The sequence below is a fragment of the Halichoerus grypus genome, chromosome 3 (assembly GCF_964656455.1).
Source record: "Halichoerus grypus chromosome 3, mHalGry1.hap1.1, whole genome shotgun sequence".
Classification (NCBI taxonomy): domain Eukaryota; kingdom Metazoa; phylum Chordata; class Mammalia; order Carnivora; family Phocidae; genus Halichoerus; species Halichoerus grypus.
The window spans coordinates 127672965-127692615 of NC_135714.1; the positions used below are offsets into that span (position 1 = coordinate 127672965).

At 35.5% G+C, this 19651-nt stretch overlaps 1 protein-coding gene across 1 annotated transcript in view; it reads right to left on the reverse strand.

Annotated features, from left to right (window-relative positions):
- IQCM (IQ motif containing M) overlaps positions 1–19651 on the reverse strand; it is a 362431-nt gene that overhangs the window by 165028 nt on the left and 177752 nt on the right. Inside the window, exons 11-12 of the mRNA XM_078068245.1 lie at positions 15398–15542; positions 5788–5922 (exon numbers count right to left, since the gene is read on the reverse strand). Of these exons, the coding sequence (XP_077924371.1) occupies positions 5788–5922; positions 15398–15542 (280 nt within the window). The remainder of the gene's footprint in view (positions 1–5787; positions 5923–15397; positions 15543–19651) is intronic.

The following is a 19651-nucleotide window of genomic DNA, read 5'->3' on the forward strand; positions in this document are numbered from 1 at the left end:
ATGGCAAATCAATTCAGGGACTCTTTTCATTAGTAAGTGGAGGTGATAGTAGAAGGAACATTCTCATTATATAGCCATTAGGATAGGTGCCAAACTTTCCTAACACTGACCACACGCCTAAATCATCTTTATTGTGTCATTTCAGATAATCTGATTTTGTGCTAAGAATTCTACTCCTTTACTTGTCTCCATATTTTTTGAGCATTCTGTCCTTCTCCAGTGAACAGAGGTAGACCACTAGATACTAGGCTTTACTGAATTGGATCATGACAAGAGTATGAAGACCTGAACCACTATCAATATGTCTAGCATGAGGATTATTACTTTCCCCCCCATAACCAGATACCAACCAGCCAGGAAGCTAAATTGATTTGAAGAGGCAGGAAAAACTCCACATCCATTGGCATTGACAGTACATGTAACACACTTGATAAGAAATAAATGGAGAGAAGCTGCAGCTCTGCTAGCCTGAATTCAATCTCAGCTGGGGCCACCACAGGAAAGCCAAAGATTTAATAGGCAGATTTGGAAATGAGAAAGCCATAGAATGGCTTGATTACTGTACACATCTCAAGCTAACTGGAAAACAATAGGAAAGACCCAACAGTGCCAGTGGAAGATAAAATGTGAGGCAGATATAAAATATGAGCGCATTTGAACACTGATTGTGCTCCCAATCCACACATAGACCCATAGGCAGAGGGTGGAAACCTTAAGGGCTCAAGGCGTTTGAGTAAACACTTTATCCAATCACAGGCTGACAACTAAATTATACAGAATCAGAGACAGACTTTTGAAAAGCCACTCTAAAAAAAAAAAATTAAAACAATAACTGAGCAGGGAAATGAATCGCTAAACACCTGGTGGGGGTCGAAGGGGAGACAGATCAGATTCCAGATACTAAGTCCAGACAAGTTACTAAATAAATAAACCCTTGGAGTGGGGAAGCCAGAATCCATAGTTACAACAACATACTACCTAAAATGTCCAGTATTCAACAGAAATATTCAAATAAATAGGAAAGTGTGACCCACACTCAAGGCAAAAAACAGTCAACAAAAACCAACTCTGGGTGGACTTAGATACAAGATTTAGCAGACAAGGACCTCAAAGATGTTATTATAAATATACTCAAATAATTGAAATAAATTATATTTAAAGCATTAAAGGAAAATATGACAATTACTCAAAAATGGGATTATCAAGAGAAATAGAATCTTAAAAAGTAACTAAATGGATTCTAGAGTTGAAAAATATAACAACAAAATGGAACCTTTACAAAATGAGTACAGCAACAGATCTGAGAAAGCTGAAGGGAAAAAGTAAACTTGAAGATAGATCAGTAGATACTATCCACTTTGAAGAACAGAACAAAAATTGAAAAAGTGGTAAACACAGCCTCAGGGACCTCTGGGACACATTAAGTGTATTCATATAAGTGTAATAAGAGTCCTAGAAGGAAAGGAGAGAGAGGAAAATGTACTAAAAAAATGGCTGAAAAATGGACAAATTTGATGAAAAACATTAATCTAGAGATCTAAGAAGTTCAATGAACCCAAGTATGATAAACACAAAGTGATCTATGATCCACACCCGTGTTTGTGGCATTTTTCTATGCCAGCCCTAGCAAATGAATACACCAAGCAATGCCTGTCAAAAGATGATACTGCAGATCAGGTAGACACTCCATGTGCTATTCACTAGATAAATGCCCTTTATCCTTATTTAGCCATAGCCTCAGAAAAAAAGAATGAAAAGTCAGATTGACTGACATTCGATTTTCTAGAGGCTAGAAATAAAAATTAACTTGTTATAGAAAAACAGGGAGTTCATGGACTGAGATTTGTACCAGCAACATAAATATATAGTGTGATCAAAAGAAAAAGAAAAAAAAAAGAAGATTGTCAAATATTCTCCCCAAATGTTAATGGTGGCACTAGGAGATCCATATAAGCCCTGACTACCTATTCTAGTTGACCCTAGTCACTAGCTTCATGGCATTCTGGAACATAAAATTGCCAGTATTTTTCATTTCATCTCTTGTTTTTAGTGTGTATTTACAAAATGTTTTACAATAAATATGTGCTAAATTTTTTAGAAGCTATTTAAAATAAGGCTGTTGTAGTGTGTTACCTCCAATACTTGTGCTTTTTTTTACTTCTGCATTTTTTTACCACCAGAATTTGCCAGTGTCTCACATTTCTTTTACCCTAGAATATTCTACTATCTCTCTAAATCCTCTTTAATCCCTTTCCTACATAATTAAAATTTTATTGATAGAGTGCCTGTTCATATGAAAAAAAATTTTAAGGGAAAATCATTATATGTTTCCCATTTAATAAAGTCTTTTCTTTGAAAACAGCAAAAAATAAAATGCAGTGTTGTCCGTTTATGGTGGACAAAACTGTGCCCTGAGGAGCAGGAGGCCCAGGATTTAGTCATAGTTTGCCACTAACTAGTCAGGGAGCCTGAAATAATTCACATTCTATTTTAAGTCACAGTTTCTTCAGATGCATAAAATATGTCAGGTTAAATAACATGTAAGTAACTTCTATGTTTCTGATTTCAAGATTTTTGTCTAGTGCTCCATAGTGAAAAGAGACTTCTCTTCGTCGTTGTTTTCTGTTCATTTTAACTGCAGAAAATAAACTAAAAGTTCTATTTACATGCTGGAAAAATACTGGAAAACCTTCAAAGTTCAAATTTCTAAAACATTAGGCAGATACGAGAATAGATGGTATAGAACCACAATGTATTATTTTCCTGACTTTCAGACATGCCATTCTATAGTTATTAGTTTCATTTGTTGAGATTTAAATGAATATCAAACAATATCATGTTTGCATAGTCTTCAGCTTTTAAGATCAGCACATACATGTAGCCTAAAGTTGCTTCATTTTCCCAAAGGAAGAATTTCAGACAAAAATCTTGTCCTCAGTCACAAAATTTTTGTTACCATAGTGATGAGAATAAAGAAGGGGGGGGAAGCTAAAAATACCTGAACACATACAGAGAGCTTTAGGAATTTGACCTACTTGGTGTCATACACTGAAGAAGTTAATCAATTGAATTAACTACATATGCACTAGGTGAAATATTCTACTGGATGAAAAAATGCGTAGGTTGCACATCTGGAGCTATTATCCACAATCAAAGAAGTCAGTATGAATGAAGATGACTGACAATCTAAAATGCATAAAATCAGATTCTTTTAAAAATGGAATATATACAAGAAGCAAGTAGAAAACCATTAATTTAGTTTCATTTCCCATAAATTTTCTGTTTTTCTTCCATTAGTTAGGATATTTCCATTTCAAATGAAAGCTTCTTATGTACCAAAAGAATTTTTTAACTGGATGGAGCAACATAATTGGACATATATTTGAAATTATGTTAGAGTGGCTCCTTTCTATAAAAGAAAGCTTCCCAATTTTAGGCATTATAATAAAAACAATATGTTTTTAAACTAAGTTTTCTTCTGAAAATTCTAGTTTTAACAAGAAATTTAATAAACTCAGTCATTCGCAGAAAACCTACTTTATCGCAAGGCATTAGGCTAGCCTGCGAAAGATCAATAAAAGGCAGTACTTGCTGTCAAGAGTGTTTTAATCATCTAATTATGCTTTCATAACACAGACTTTTAAAGTCTCTCCACATAGTAAAATGGAAACAATACTGTGTCTGACTTGAAGAGACCAGGAATAAAGTTCCAACTCTACTAGTGAGCTTAGAAAAGTCTCATTCTAAGTCTCAGTCCTCTCATCTGTAAAATGAACATAAATGAGCATCTCACACACAGGTCATTATGATAATCAAAAGAGAGGGTGGAAACCAACAGAAAACATTCAATAAATAAGCTCTATAAAATGAATCAGTATACAAATAGTTTAACACTTCAACATTTTCAAAATAAAAAATAATAAAAATAACTAAGTATACTTAAGAATTACTTAAGAATAATAATAGCAAACTTTACTGAGCACTTACGTTGGGACACATATTTTACAGAAATTATTTCATTTAAACTTCACAACAGTCCAATGACTTAGATAGCATTATCTTCCTTTTATGGTTGAGAAAAATAAGGAACAGGAGAGAGAAATAAATTGTCCAAAGACATACAGCTAGTAGGTGGTAAAGCCAGGAATTAAACCCAGGAAAGCTCATTCCAGAGCCACGCTTTCAATATGTCTTTATGCTGTACTCCAAAATAATCAGTGGACGGAAATATCTCCGTGAAACTATTAATTTGAAAAAAAAATTACATTTTAAGTTACTAACACTAATCAGTATAAGTTTCTGAAATGTCTAATTCATGCTATTTTGCCGCTTAATTTTTTCATTATTATTATTATAAAGTAAAATGAAATCAATTCAAAGGTACAACAGTAAGGAAATAATCTCAATTTTCATAAAAATAACATTATATGTACAGAAAAAACCTAGAAAGATAGACATCAAATGTTTATAATTGCTACTTCTTAGCAGTTTTGTATATTTCTAGATTCCCAAATTTTCTATAATAAACATTCAAGGTTTTTGTCATCAGGAAAAAAATGACTTCAACAGTCTAGTCATGACTAGTAAAGCCTAAAGCAATTTCGATGCCTCTTTCAGTCTATGAAAAAATAGTCATTGAGAGTCTAGAAAACTCTTCTAGGTGCTAAGGATACAGCAGTGGCAAAGCAAAGTCCATAGGTAATAAATTAGGTAAATTTAAACTAAGAACTAACTAAGAAAGAGAACTTCAAACCTATAAGGAAACTTCAACCTTGTCACTCTGACCTTAATCATCTTTCTATTGGCATGTGAGCCCTTTTCTTGTATTTATTTATTTATTTATTTATTTACTTATTTAAGAGCGAGAACAAGCGGGGGGGGGGGCAGGGGCAGAGGGAGAGGGAGAAGCAGGCTCCTTGCTGCGCAGGGAGCCCCATGCAGGGCTCGCTCGATCTGGATCCCAGGACCCTGGGATTATGACCCGAGCCAAAGGCAGATGCTTAACCGACTGAGCTACCCAGGCGCCCCCTCTTTTGTTGTATTTTAAAAGGGTCCTGAAATGTTTTATCTTTTTTTCTCAATTAAACTGTAGATACATCATCCATCATCTTTAGAACTAACAGCAAGCCATAGCATTAGTATGGTCACAGACATTGAGAAGAACCTTAAGGAATTAAGGAAAATTTGTTGAGACTTCCCCCATCTTGGTGACAATTTTCACCCCCTTACCAGTCTTTAGAGAAGGGAGGGATGTTCCATTTAAATTATTAAATATTCTCAAACAACACTATCCTTTCACCTATTTACTGTTCAGAAAAGAAATTATTTTTAACTGTAAAATTCTATTTTATTGAAATAGTTTACAATGTTTAAACATTTAAACTTGGCTATGTTCTTCAGTACCCAATCTAACTATCCAGGAGAAAGCTTTTTAGCATCAGTATTTAAAATATAGTGGCTTAAAATATACTGAGTTAGGTATAACTTATGTTGTATCAAAAAATGTATTAATATCTTAAAAGCTTAAAATCAACTCCTCCACCCCTCTAAAAAAAAAAAAAAAGAACTGTATTGTATTAACTTATTTTTAGCTGTCCTTTAAATCTCTCCTTTCATATACATTAAAATAAGATTTTAAAAATTTTAGGAAACGGATTTATAGGACAAGTTTAATGGAAAAAGAAAAATGGGACTATTTTAAATTTAAATTATATTTAAATTAAATAAGAGAAGGAAAGGGAACGGCAAAGAAAGGGAAAAGAAGATAAGAAATGGGAAACCACTCACCTCTATGGACCAGGTCCCAAACCTCGTCAATTTGCTGCTGGGTTGGGAAATGACCACAGTCGTTGAAGAACTTGAGGAGCTCACTTCTTTCTAATCCTTGCCAATCTTCTCTCTTAGCAAACATTGTTTCATAGACTAAAAGAAAGAGACAAAATGAAATATTTTTTGTTATAAATAAAATGTCAAGAACAAACTACCAGAAAGTTTCATCTAAATTCAAAGAAGGTTTCCTTCCAGTTTTATTTGTATGTCTAGTGATTAGAGTAGCACTATGTCAGCCTCCCGGGGAAGGTTAGAAGGAAATGGGGCATGCTTCTCCCTCCTACTACATTCCCTAGTAGTCAAGATTTAGACCTGTTTCCCCAAAGAGAACACTGGCATCCTCTGGTCTGGTTTATATGACAACTGCCCATGGACAGTGCATACATCAAGGCTCAAACTAAAGCATAAGACATAGCTTTGATGTCAGGGTTTCTGGGGGCTTGACTTCTACTGACCCATCTAAGTAATCATTTTTATTTAGTTCCCCTAATTTTTTCATCTCTTTTTGGCTTCTGTCTACATTCTAGCTACTTGTATTGGTGATTGTCCTTTGGACTGCTTATTCTACTTCTGATTTTGCCCCTAAATGGAATGATGTCTACTTTTGCCCCCTAACTTCATGTATTCCTCCTTCCTGGTTTAAGGTCACTGGATTTGAGTGACCACAGAAAGTGATCTTGCCACTCCTGGCTCAAGGTTTCCACAGAAAACCACTCAGTAGGGCCATCCTTTACCTATCTCTCATACTTGGCAGTAACGGGGGTTAGATAATAAGCAAGAAAATGGATGCATACATTTTGTAAGTGTAGTTCTCCATAAACCTTTTATTTTTTCTTTTCAAAAAGGTAATACTGAGTCTCCACTCTCAGGTATGATGGATTGGCCCCATGAAGGTGATTGTCAATCAGCATTTACAGGATGACAAAGTCTGCCTCAGTACAGGCTTAGCTCTGAAGTATGGGCTCCAAATGACAAAGGGCACTAGAGTGGTTTCTAACAGGAGTCAGTGTATGATCCTGACGCTCAACCACATGGACTTTCGACTTTCCGTTTATTCACTTGTTTGTTCAGTGGAGGTGGACAGTCATGAAACATCAACAAATTCAAGAAATATGGAGTGATTGCCTAAATATAAGCCATTATTACAGATCCTGAAACAAAGCAGCAAAATAAATTTATATTTAGAATATCTATGGCTTTTTCTCTCTTTTCTAATAAGCAAACTAGACCAGTTGCTGTTGATGCCCCATCCATATTGCCTTGTCCCTTACATTTCTGTGCTTGCTGCCCTTCCTTTCACTCACCAGCATCTCATTTTATTGCCTCAGGTCTCCCTCTGGTTGCAGGACTCCACTCTGCCCACCTGTGCAGCAAATGTTGAGCAGAAGTGCCAGGGACTTAAGACCCCCAATGCAGTGGCCCTTAGCCACTGGTCCTCCCTCAACTGGGAGTTGGTGGATAAAGGCCCAGCACTTAAGGAAAGTTGTCTACAATGTTCCCTAGAGGGATCAAGCTCCAGTTGATGGTAATCGGTCTGATAAGGCATTCTTTTTTGGCTTCTATCCCTTCCCTGTCTTAATTCATTCCACTAACAGTATTTACTGGGATCTACTTGCAAAGAAGTTAGTTGTACTTGAATTCTTGTCTCAGGGTCTGATTCTGGAGAAATCCAAACTAGCACACAAAGAATGTCACTTTTAATTTTCTGGTTAAGGAAATATATTTGTCCTTGAAAAGTATATTTACCTTTATTAGTTTTTCATTCAATCAGTTTTAGATGTTTCTCACTAGATCAAACTAAGAGACATATTAACATTATGGCCATGTAACTATATTAATAGACAATAATGTGCTTAACCTTTATATTATGCTTGAAAAGCAAATGTTCAGCCACACACTAGCAGAATTAATATTCTAGGCAGGTTTAATCAGGGTCAATATAAAACTTAAATCATGAAAATTAAATGAAATTTTCTGGTCATTGAAAGATTCTTAAAAATGTGTAAAGATAGATACCTGCTAAATATCACCCAATTAGCAATCCACATATGGAAGGGATGGAGAATTTTCTGAGGAACATAAAGGCAAAAAAATAACTTGCAAATTCTGTGGACTCTAGAGTTACTTTAACCCTTAGTGCAAATGGATGCCTTAGTTGGTAATTCTTTAAATCACTTTTTTTAAAGGATTTTTAAGTAAAGGAGTCCTAGCAGCTTCCCAATGAGAGAAAGGTTTTCTCTTTCTTTGCCTCTGTCTCTCACTTGTTTCTTTTTCTCCCTTCTTCCCATCTTTTCATCTCCAACATTTTGCTCCTTTCTACCCTTTTCTCTGGAAACCAAGTTGTTGGGACTGGGTTACTTGATCTAGCTTAATTCCGTGATGTGCATAAAATCTCTTTGACTTCTTTCCCTAACCTCTAGCCACAGAAAAGGAGTCCTTCTAACTCAAAGAATTCTGGTTATCTGTAAATATTTGTTGGCATATAATTTTAGCGTAAGTAATAAAGTTAATGAAAACTATCAACAAATATTTCTGAGCCCTTTGATAAGCCAGGCATTTGTTAATAGTGGCTATTCATTAAAGAATGTTAACAGATACAGTCCCTGTCTTCATGGAATGTACAGTCCATTGTGAAATGCATATTTTATGATTAGATGAAACTATACCAAAAATGTAGCACTTTTACATTATAAAGTGGAAAGATGTTTATTTCAATTAAATATAATTTACTTGCATCATTTTGTTGGTTTTTGTTTATTATTTTTAAAGACGATTTTTTAAGAGTAGTTTTAAGAAGGTACAGAGATTTCTCACATACCCACTACATCCACGTAAGCATAGCCTTCTTTCATTATCAACATCACTCACAGAGTTATACATTTGTTACTAAGGAGGACACATCAAAATCACTAAGGTCCACAGTTTACCTCAGAGTTCACTGTTGATGTTGCACATTCTATGGATTTAGACAAATACATAATGACATGTATCCATCATTGCAGTATTGTACAGAATAGCTTCACTGCCTTAAAAATCCTCTATATTCTGCCAATCCATCCCTCCCCCCCACCCCATCCACTCCTGGTAAATACAAGTTTTTTAATTTTCTCCATAGTTTTGCCTTTTCTAGAATGTCATATGGTTGGGAAGTATACAGTGTATATAGACTTTTCAGATTGGCTTCTTTTACTTAGTAATATGCATTTAAAGATTTTTATTTATTTATTTGACAGAGAGAGAGAGACAGCGAGAGAGGGAATACAAGCAGGGGGAGTGAGAGAGGGACAAGCAGGCTTCCTGCGGAGCAGGGAGCCCGATGTGGGGCTCGATCCCAGGACACTGGGATCATGACCTGAGCTGAAGGCAGACGCTTAACGACTGAGCCACCCAGGCGCCCCAGTAATATGCATTTAAGATTCCTCTATGTCTTTTCATAGCTTGATAGCTCATTTCTTCTTAGCTCTAAATACACTCCCTTGTCCAGTGTACCACAGTTTATTGATCTATTCATCTACTGAAGGACATCTGCGTTGCTATTAAGCTTTGGCAATTATGAAAAAACAGATATAGACATCCATGTGTAGGTTGTGTGTGCCTATAAGTTTTCGATGCCTGTGCGTAAATACCAAGGAGCATGATTGCTGGATCATATGGTAACAGTATGTTTAGTTTTATAGGAAACCACCACAGTGTTTTCCAAAATGGCTGTATCATTGGCATTCTCATTAATAATGAATAATAGTTCCTGTTGCCCCACATCCTTACCAGTATATGATATTGACAGTGTTCTGGAGTTTAGCCATTCTAATAGGTGTGTAGTGTATCTTGCTGTTTTAATTTGCATTTCCCTAATAACAATGATATTGAACATTGCAAATGCTTATCATCTGTATATCTTCTTTGGTGAGGTCTTTGGCTCAATTTTATTCAAGTTGTTTGTTTTATTATTCCTGAGTTGTTCTTTGTATATGTTCAATAGCAGTCCTTATCAGATGCGTCTTTTGCAAATATTTTTCCCAGCATGTGGCTTGTATTCTCATTCTCTTAACATTATCTTTTGCAAAGTAGAAGTTTTTAATTTTAATGTAATCCAGATCTTCAATTATTTATTTAATGGACCATGTCTTTAGTGTTGTATCTAAAAAGGCGCCATATCCAAGATCATCTATGTTTTCTCCTATGTTACATTCCAGAAGTTTCTTTTTTTTGCACTTAGGTCTACGATCCATTTTGAGTTAATTTTTGTAAAGGATGAAGGTCTGTGTTTAGATTTTTTTTTTTTTGCATGTGGATAGCCAGTTGTTCCAGCACCATTTACAATAGAGAAAAGACTATCTTTGCTCTATTGTATTTCTTTTGCTCCTTTGTCAAAGACCGCTTGGCTATATTTATGGGGGCCTGTTTCTGGGCTCTCTATTCTGTTCCACTGATCTATTGTCTATTCTTTCACCAATACCACACTGTTTTGAAAATTATAGCTTTATAGTAGGTCTTGAAGCTGAGTAGCATCAGTCCTCCAACTTTGTTCTTCTCCTTCAATATTGTGTTGGCTATTCTTGACTTTTGCCTCTCCATATAAACTTCAGAATCAGTTTGTCAAAATCCACAAAGTAACTTGCTGGGATTCTGAACGGGATTGCACTGAATCTATAAATCAAATTAAGAAGAACTGACTTTCTGACAATATTGAGTCTTCCTACCCATGAACATGGAATATCTATCCATTTATTCAGTTCTTTGATTTTGCTTATCAGAGTTTTGTAGTTTTCCTCATAGAGACCTTGTACATATTTTGTTACATTTATACTTAACATTTTATTTTGGGGGTGTTAATGTAAATGTTGTTGTTTAATTTCAAAGTCCACTTGTTCATTGTTGGAATAAAAGTAAACAGTTAAGTTTGGGATATTAATCTTGTATCCTGCCATATTGCTGTAATCACTTATTAGTTCCAGGAGGTTTTTTAGTCAATTCTTTCAGATTTTCCACACATAACAATCATATGAACAAAGATAGTTTTATTTCTTCCTTCCCAATCTGTATGCCTTTTATGCCCTTTTATTGTCTTTTTGCATTATCAAGGACTTCTAGTATGGTGTGGAAAGGAGTGGTGAGAGAAGACATCCTTGTACCTGATCTCAGTGGGAAAGTTTAAAATTACTTACCATCAAGTATGATATTAGCTGTAGGGTTGTTGTAGATAGTCTATTAAGTTGAGAAAGTTCTTCTCCATTCCTAGTTTACTGAGATTTTATATTACAAATGGATATTGGATTTTGTCAAATGCTTTTTCTGTTCCTATTGATATGACCATGTGATTTTTCATTTTTAGCCTGTTGATATGATGGATTACATTAATTGATTTTCAAATCCTGAGCCAGCCTTGCATACCTAGGATAAATTCCATTTGGTGGTGGTATATAATACTTTTTATACTTTTTTGGGTTTGATTTGCTACTATTCTATTGAGGATTTTGCATCTATATTTAGAGAGATTTTGGTCTGTAGTTTTCTTACCTTTGTCTATTTTTGGTGTTAGGTTTATGCTAGTCCCATAGGATGAGTTAGGAAGTATTCCCTCTGCTTCTTACCACTGAAAAAGATTATAAGGAATTGGACCACCTGGGTGGCTCAGTCAGTTAAGTGTCCAACTCTTGAATTTGGCTGAGGTCATGATCTCAGGGTCATGAGATAGAGCCCTATGTCGGGCTCCACATTGGGCATGGAGCCTGCTAAGATTCTCTCTCTGCCCCTCCCCTCCTGCTCACATGTTTTCTCTCTCTCTCAAATAATTAAATAATTAAATAATTAAATAAATAATTTTTAAAAAGATTATAGAGAATTGGTATAATTTCTTCCTTAAATGTTTGGTAGAATTTACCAGTGAAGCCATCTGGGCCTGGTGCTTTCTGTTTTGGAAGGTTATTAATTATCAACTCATTTCTTTAATAGACATAGGCCTATTCAGACTGTCTCTTTCTTCTTGTTTGAGTTTTAGCAGATTGTGTCTTTCAAGGAATTGGTCCATTTCATCTAGTATATTAAATTTGTGAGCGTAGAGTTGTTCATAGTATTCCTTTATTTTCCTTTTAATGTCCAAAGTATCAATAGAAATATCCCCTTTTTCTGATATTAGTAATGTGTGTCCTTGTTCTTTTCTTCTTAGGCAGGTTTTTTTTTTCTCCCACCACTTTAGGTTTAGGTGTGTTTTTTTTTTTTTCTCCCACTACTTTAAATATTTCACTCCCTTCTTCTTGCTTGTATGGTTACTAATAGATTGCATGTAATTCTTATCTTTCTTCCTCTATAGGCAAGGTGTTTTTCCATCTGGTTTCCTTCAGGATTTTTTTTTTATCTTTGATTTTCTGTAGTTTGAAGATGATAATGCCTACACCAAAATAAGTGTAGTTTTCAGAATTTATTCTGCTTGGTGTTCTCTGAGATTCTTGAATCTGTGGTTCGGTGTCTAAGAATAATTTGGGGAAATTCTCAGTCATTATTGTTTTAGATATTTCTTCTGTTATTTTCTCTCTTTCTTCTCCTTCTGGTATTCCCATTATCCTTATATTATAGCCCCTGGATATTTTGTTCAGGTGCTTTTTTTTTTTCAGTGTTTGTTCTCTTTGTTTTTTGGTTTTCAAGGATTCTACTGATTTATCTTCTAGCTCAGACAGTCTTTCCTCAGCCATGTCCAATTTACTAATAAGCGCATCAAAGGCATTCCTCATTTCTATTACAGTGTTATCTCTAACATTCTTTTTGGTTCTTTTTTAGGATTTCCATCTCTCTGCTTACATCACCCACTTACTTTTGCATGCTGTCTACTTTATCCTTTAGAGCCTGTAGTGTATTAATCATAGTGGTTTTAAATCTCTGGTCTGATAATTCCAACATCCCCGCCATGTCCGGTTCTGATGTTTGCTTTGTCTATTCAAACTGTGTTTTCTGCCTTTTTGCACCTTACAATTTTTTCTTGATAGCCAGACATTATAACAGGCAAAAGGGACTGTTGTAAATGGACCTTTAGTAATGTGGTAGTAAGGTATGGGAGGAACTGTTCTATAGACCTATGATTAGGATGTAGTCTCTTAGTGACCCTGTGTCTCTGAACTGTGAACTATCCAAGTGTTTCTCGGTTTTTTTCTTTCCCCCTATAGGTGGGACAGGATGGCCAAAGTGGACTGAAATTGGGTATTTATCTTCACCAGGTCAGTTAAGTTCTGAAAAAAACCCAGTAGGCTAGGCTCTGGTTAACTAGTTTCCCCTTAAGGTAGGCCTTCTTAAGAAGAGTGTGCTCTGGCAAATTTCAAAATGGTTCCCTTTCTCTGACATTTACTGTGGGAATCTGGTCAAGCTCCTGGAAGTAAATATCACCATACTGTGGTGGTCTTATGACTGAGTCCTCCTGGAGTTTTTAACTCTCTGAATTGTTCACACTGAGCTTCTAACTATTGTCCATGACAGTTCAATTTTCCTGCCTGGCACTGGTTCTCACATCAATTTCTTTTTTTTTTATTTTAATTCCAGTATAATTACATAAACATATACAGTGTTACATTTGTTTCAGATGTACAATATAGTGATTCAACAATTCTCTACATCACTCAGTGCTCATCGTGATAAGTGTACTCTTGATCCTTTTCACCTATTTCACCCATCCCCCCACCCACTTCCCCTCTGGTAACCACCAGTTTGTTCTCTAAATAGTCTGGTTTTGGTTTTTCTCTTTTTTTCTTTATTTATTTGTTTTATTAAATTCCACATATGAGTAAAATCATATGGTATTTGTCTTCCTCTGACTGACTTATTTTACTTGGCATTTATTCTAGATCCAACCATGTTGTTGCAAATGGCATGATTTCATTCCTTTTTTATGGCTGAGTAATATTCCATAGTGTATATATACCACTTCTTCTTTATCCATTCATTTATCAATGGTCACTTGCATTGCTTCCATAATTTGGCTATTGTAAATAATGCTACAATAAATATATGGATGCATATATATTTTTGAATTAGTGTTTTCATATTCTTTGGGTAAATACCCAGTAGTGTGATTACTGGATTATAGGATAGTTCTATTTTTAATTTTCTGAGGCACCTCCATGTTGTTTTCCACAGCGGCTGCACCAGTTTGCATTCCCAACAATAGTGTATGAGAGTTCCTTTTTTTCCACATCTTTGCCAACACTTATTTCCTCCCACATCCATTTCTACTCATGAGTCTCTGCTCTGGGAAGCTGCAACTCCCTGTATTTGTGTGTCTGTCTCTTTAATCTTGGGGGCAGTTTTTTGCCCTGTGGCTTCTCTTCTCTTATAGACCCATGAAAAAAAGTAAAATTTTTAGTCTGTTCAGCTTTTTTACTTATTGTTAAGATGGAGTGGGGATTTCCAAGCTCCTTATATGTGGAACCAGAAACAAGAAGTCCTCATTTATTATTTTTTTAATCAAGACACTGGCTATAATCTCCATCCTAATCCTAAGCAATGTAAATTCATTAAATATAATAGGAATCAGGCTCTCTGAAAGCTAAGATATATATTAGGGAAATTGTTCTGTGGACAGAATTTCAACACTAACAAGCAACACATACATAATAGATTTCTATCTAGTCTGCTAGGTGTCCATTAGCTATTCTTATGTTAGCAATATGCAGTTTTCCTTTGGGGAGCTACTCCTCCCCCAATGGATAGAGCTTCTGTTCAACTCTCAAGCAAAGTTCTCTGTCTTCCCATGGCAGAGTGTTGGACTCATGATTCAAATTAAACCAATCAGGTGCTCTCTCCTTGGAATTTGAATTTAAAGCATAGAAACAAAAAAGTCTTAAAATGATAACAGCTTATCTATCTCCCAAAGGCAAAAAGAGATTTTTCTTTTTTGATCTCTAAATCTCTGAAGTAGCACTGTTTTTTGTTTTGGGTTTTGTTTTGTTTTAAGATTTTATTTATTTATTTGAGAGAGAGAGAGCATCAGAGAGAGAGAGAGAGCATGAGCAGGGGGGAAGGGCAGAGGGAGGGAGAAGCAGACTCCCCACTGAGCAGAGAGCTGGATGTGGGGCTTGATCCCAGGACCCTAGGATCATGACCTGGGCAGAAGGCAGATGCTTAACCAACTGAGCCACCCAGGTGCCCTGAAGTAGTTCTGTTTTGAGTTCTGTGTGAAAGCTGATTCTTTAGCTACCTTTCCTATATTTTTCTTTTAAATTTCCTTTTTGCTTTGGTTAACTAGAATGGGTTATCTCTTGCTTATAAACACAGGATCCTAATAAATTAAATCAAATATACATCACTTTAAAATGCAAATAGCCACCAGATATTGTATGGAAGTATTGAATCACCACATTGTACACCTGAAACTAACATTACACTGCATGTTAACTAACTGGAATTTAAATAAAACTTTTTTTAAAACTTTTAAAAAATAAATAAAATGCAAATAGGTTTCAGCAATATAAAATAGATCTACCTATGGTGTCTAGGGGTAATTGCATGTAAATTATATATAAAATTCCAATGGTTAAATCAATTCCAAATTTAAAATCAAACCAGAAATGACGGTATCACTTACACTTTTTTCTGTCCATCCATTCCTCTAGTTCTACAAAGTTTATAATTTGTCTTGTCCTCCAAAGACCAAGTCGATATTTAACACGATAGATCTGTCTACGATACATGTTTATAACTGCTCTCAAATTTGGTCCATGAGACAAAGCCTATAAAACAGAAATATAGACAGTAAAGCCCCATATTTACATATTTCTTCTATATATATTTAATCTGATTTTGCCCTTTTCATTCCATCTATTTCACTCAGTTTCTTAAATTATGGATGTATTTATTAATGTTTATTGCATAGGTTGGCTAAACACATGCACTGTAGAATAAGATAATCTCCTTGAAGTTCAGAGAGCCTCAGTATGAGAAGCTTTGTCATCAGATACCCATAATTTCCATAGCATAGAGCTTTCAATGATGGATATTTTCATGGAAGCTTCCTAGGTTGGCATCTAGATTTCTACAATAGGTATGTAACCCACTTGGCCAGAAAAAAAAAAGTTTTATTAAGGCATTATTCTGTAATGGTGATTCTTGCCTAAGCTATTCACTAGGGGTGCTCAAATCCTTGTTTATTTTCTTTCTTTTGAAAATTGTCTTTTACTTATTTCTTACTGGACTTTACAGGTTTTTCAAGCTGATTTCTAAAACTCTGTTAAATTAATCCTTTTCAGCATATGTACAAACTTTGTTTTATCAGTTTGCCTTTTAACTGACTATATTTATATATATATATGTGTGTGTGTGTGTGTGTGTGTGTGTATAGATATGTGTGTATATATATATATATATATATACATTTTCTACATTCTATTACAATAGGCTTTAAAAATTAAAGTGTAAAAATTAATCTATTTCAGGTGTTTTTTCTTTTCTAAATAAACAGTTCCATTTTATTTATCAATTCAATTATTTTTACATTTTACATTTATTAGCTCATTAATTTCTCTACTTATCTTTATTAATTCCTTTTTAAAGGATTATGTTCCTGTTCTTAACTTTTTGAATTAAAGACTTAATTCATCTATTTTCATTATTTTTTTTAAGAATGTATTTAAGTCCATGAATTTTTCTCTGCGTCATCTTTCTTTTGATGTGCTTTGTGTACCATTTTACAAGTGAAAAAACTGAGGCAAAAAATCTTTAAATAACTTTCCCAGTTATTGGGTGGTTAGTTGCAATAGCTAGTAAGTTAGCAAGTTGCAGAATTGGTTTTGAAACCAAAACAGGGACACTCCAGGGTCCACACTTTTAATTATACATTATATTCCTCTTAATTTACTTGAATTTAGTGTTTTTCATGCATTCTATGAATTTTTTTTATTATTATGCTATAATAATCACCATACATTACATCATTAGTTTTTGATGTAGTGTTCCATGATTCATTGTTTGCATATAACACCCAGTGCTCCATGCAGTACGTGCCCTCTTTAATACCCATCACCAGGCTAACCCATGCCCCCACCCCCTCCCCTCTAGAACCCTCAATTTGTTTCTCAGAGTCCATAGTCTCTCATGGTTCATCTCCCCCTCAGATTTCCCTCCCTTCATTCTTCCCTTCCTGCTATCTTCTTTTTTTTTTTAAACATATAATGTATTATTTGTTCCAGAGGTACAGGTCTGTGATTCAACAGTCTTATACAATTCACAGCGCTCACCATAGCACATACCCTCCCCAATGTCTATCATCCAGCCACCCCATCCCTCCCATACCCCACCACTCCAGCAACCCTCAGTTTGTTTCCTGAGATTAAGAATTCCTCATATCAGTGAGGTCATATGATACATGTCTTTCTCTGATTGAATTATTTCGCTCAGCATAATACCCTCCAGTTCCATGAACATCGTTGCAAATGGCAAGATTTCATTCCTTTTGATGGCTGCATAATATTCCATTGTATATATATACCACCTTTTCTTTATCCATTCATCTGTCGATGGACATCTTAGCTCTTTCCATAGTTTGGCTATTATGGACATTGCTGCTATAAACATTGGGTTGCATGTACCCCTTCGGGTCCCTACATTTGTATCTTTGGGGTAAATACCCAATAGTGCAATTGCTGGGTTGTATGGTAGCTCTATTTTCAACTTTTTGAGGAACCTCCATACTGTTTTCCAGAGTGGCTGCACAAGCTTGCATTACCACCAACAGTGTAAGAGGGTTCCCCTTTCTCTGCATCCTCACCAACATCTGTCATTTCCTGACTTGTTAATTTTAGCCATTCTGACTGGTGTGAGGTGGTATCTCATTGAGGTTTTGATTTGGATTTCCCTGATGCCGAGTGATGTTGAGGACTTTTTCATGTGTCTGTTGGCCCTTTGGATGTCTTCTTTGGAAAAATGTCTGTTCATGTCTTCTGCCCATTTCTTCATTGGATCATTTGTTCTTTGGGTGTTGAGTTTAATAAGTTCTTTATAGATTTTGGATATTAGCCCTTTATCTGATATGTCATTTGCAGATATCTTCTCCCATTCTGTCAGTTGTCTTTTGGTTTTGTTGACTGTTTCTTTTGCTGTGCAAAAGCTTTTTATCTTGATGAAGTCCCAATAGTTCATTTTTGCCCTTGCTTCTCTTGCCTTTGGCGATGTTTCTAGGAAGAAGTTGCTGTGGCTGAGGTTGAAGAGGTGTCTGTGTTCTCCTTTAGGATTTTGATGGACTCCTGTCTCACATTTAGGTCTTTCAACCATTTTGAGTCTATTTTTGTGTGTGGTGTAAGGAAATGGTCCAGTTTCATTCTTCTGCATGTGGCTGTCCAATTTTCCCAACACCATTTGTTTGTTTTGATTTCTTTCCTAATACATTTCCTTCAACATTTAATAACATTTCCCAATGTTTGTTTTTAATCTGCCTTCTAGTCAATAGGCTTTTGTCACTTTTAGAAAAAATAATGAATTGGTCACACTGGTAACACTGGTAGAGCATTCCCTAACATATGAATTTTTGTGGGAGGCAGAACAAACCTCCCACAATTTGAAGCCACACATCAGATACTAATGACCCAAGTTTCCTCTGTTGAGCTCTGTTCATTATCTACATCAGCACCAGATTTTTTAATTGAAACTAGTAATGCTTTGAAGACAAACAGTGGTAAATCTATTTGTGTGGTACAGTAACTGTGGTAGCAATATCCATTTTTCAAGGGCAGCACTCATGGAGGCAGGAATACCCAGGATTCAGTATCTGCATTAGACTCTTTCTATGCAGGATGTGGTTGGAGGCCTGAGAGCTATCTAGCCTTCATCATACTTTCACATTTCAGAACTTAATTCTCCAGACCTCTGCCCAATATTCTACTCAAAATCTTTCTGCTTAAATCTGTTAGTAGGTTTCTTTTACTTATAATTAAGAATCAAGCAATGTTCTCATTGTGCCCTTAGAACAAGAGCCAAAAGGGCCCTGGTTGGAGTGCCTTTCTTAGATGGATGATGACATTTGCTAAGAGAACAGGGCATTGGGCAGCCATCAAACTCAGCTGGAGTGTCTTTCCCTCCAAATTTAATAAATCCTCTTTTGGGGACACAGCCTGTCTTGTGAGGGCCTCCTTCTCAGATCTGAGGCTTTCAGAAGGTTATCTACGTTTTCATGTTTAAGAAGTTGAGCAGGAGAAAACTATAAGGGTCCATCTGCGTGGTTCTTACGACAGCATGCCTCTCTGCTAGTCTTCTTCATGGAAATATGCCTCCACTATGGTGCTATGTACATCTACGTATGTAAATCTTTCATCATATTTCTAAACATTTCTGAGGATAGAATTTATTAGAAAAATGTACAAATTGATGTTTACAAAAACAATATTGGAATATAAAAGACTCACTGCAAATTAGTAATTATAATTTTCCAATCCATGTTGATTTAAAGGGTAAATGTATCATACTTAGTACACATCGATGTTTAAAAATTTTTCTAGTATGCATTTTTAGCCTGCCTTTTGTTTGATATGGTCATGTCTTATTTCAAAAAAGTAATGAATGGGGGCGCCTGGGTGGCTCAGATGGTTAAGTGTCTGCCTTCGGCTCAGGTCATGATCCCAGGGTCCTGGGATCGAGCCCCGTATCGGGCTCCTTGCTCAGCGGGAAGCCTGCTTCTCCCTCTCCTTCTACTGCTCCCGCTGCTTGTGCTCTCTCGCTCTCTCTGTCAAATAAATAAATAAAATCTTAAAAAAAAAAAAAAAGTAATGAATGGATTGCTTGTTTGGAGAATTCCACTACCTTATGACATTTAGTGGGGCTTAATTTCTTTAATTACTAGCTGGAGTGCTCT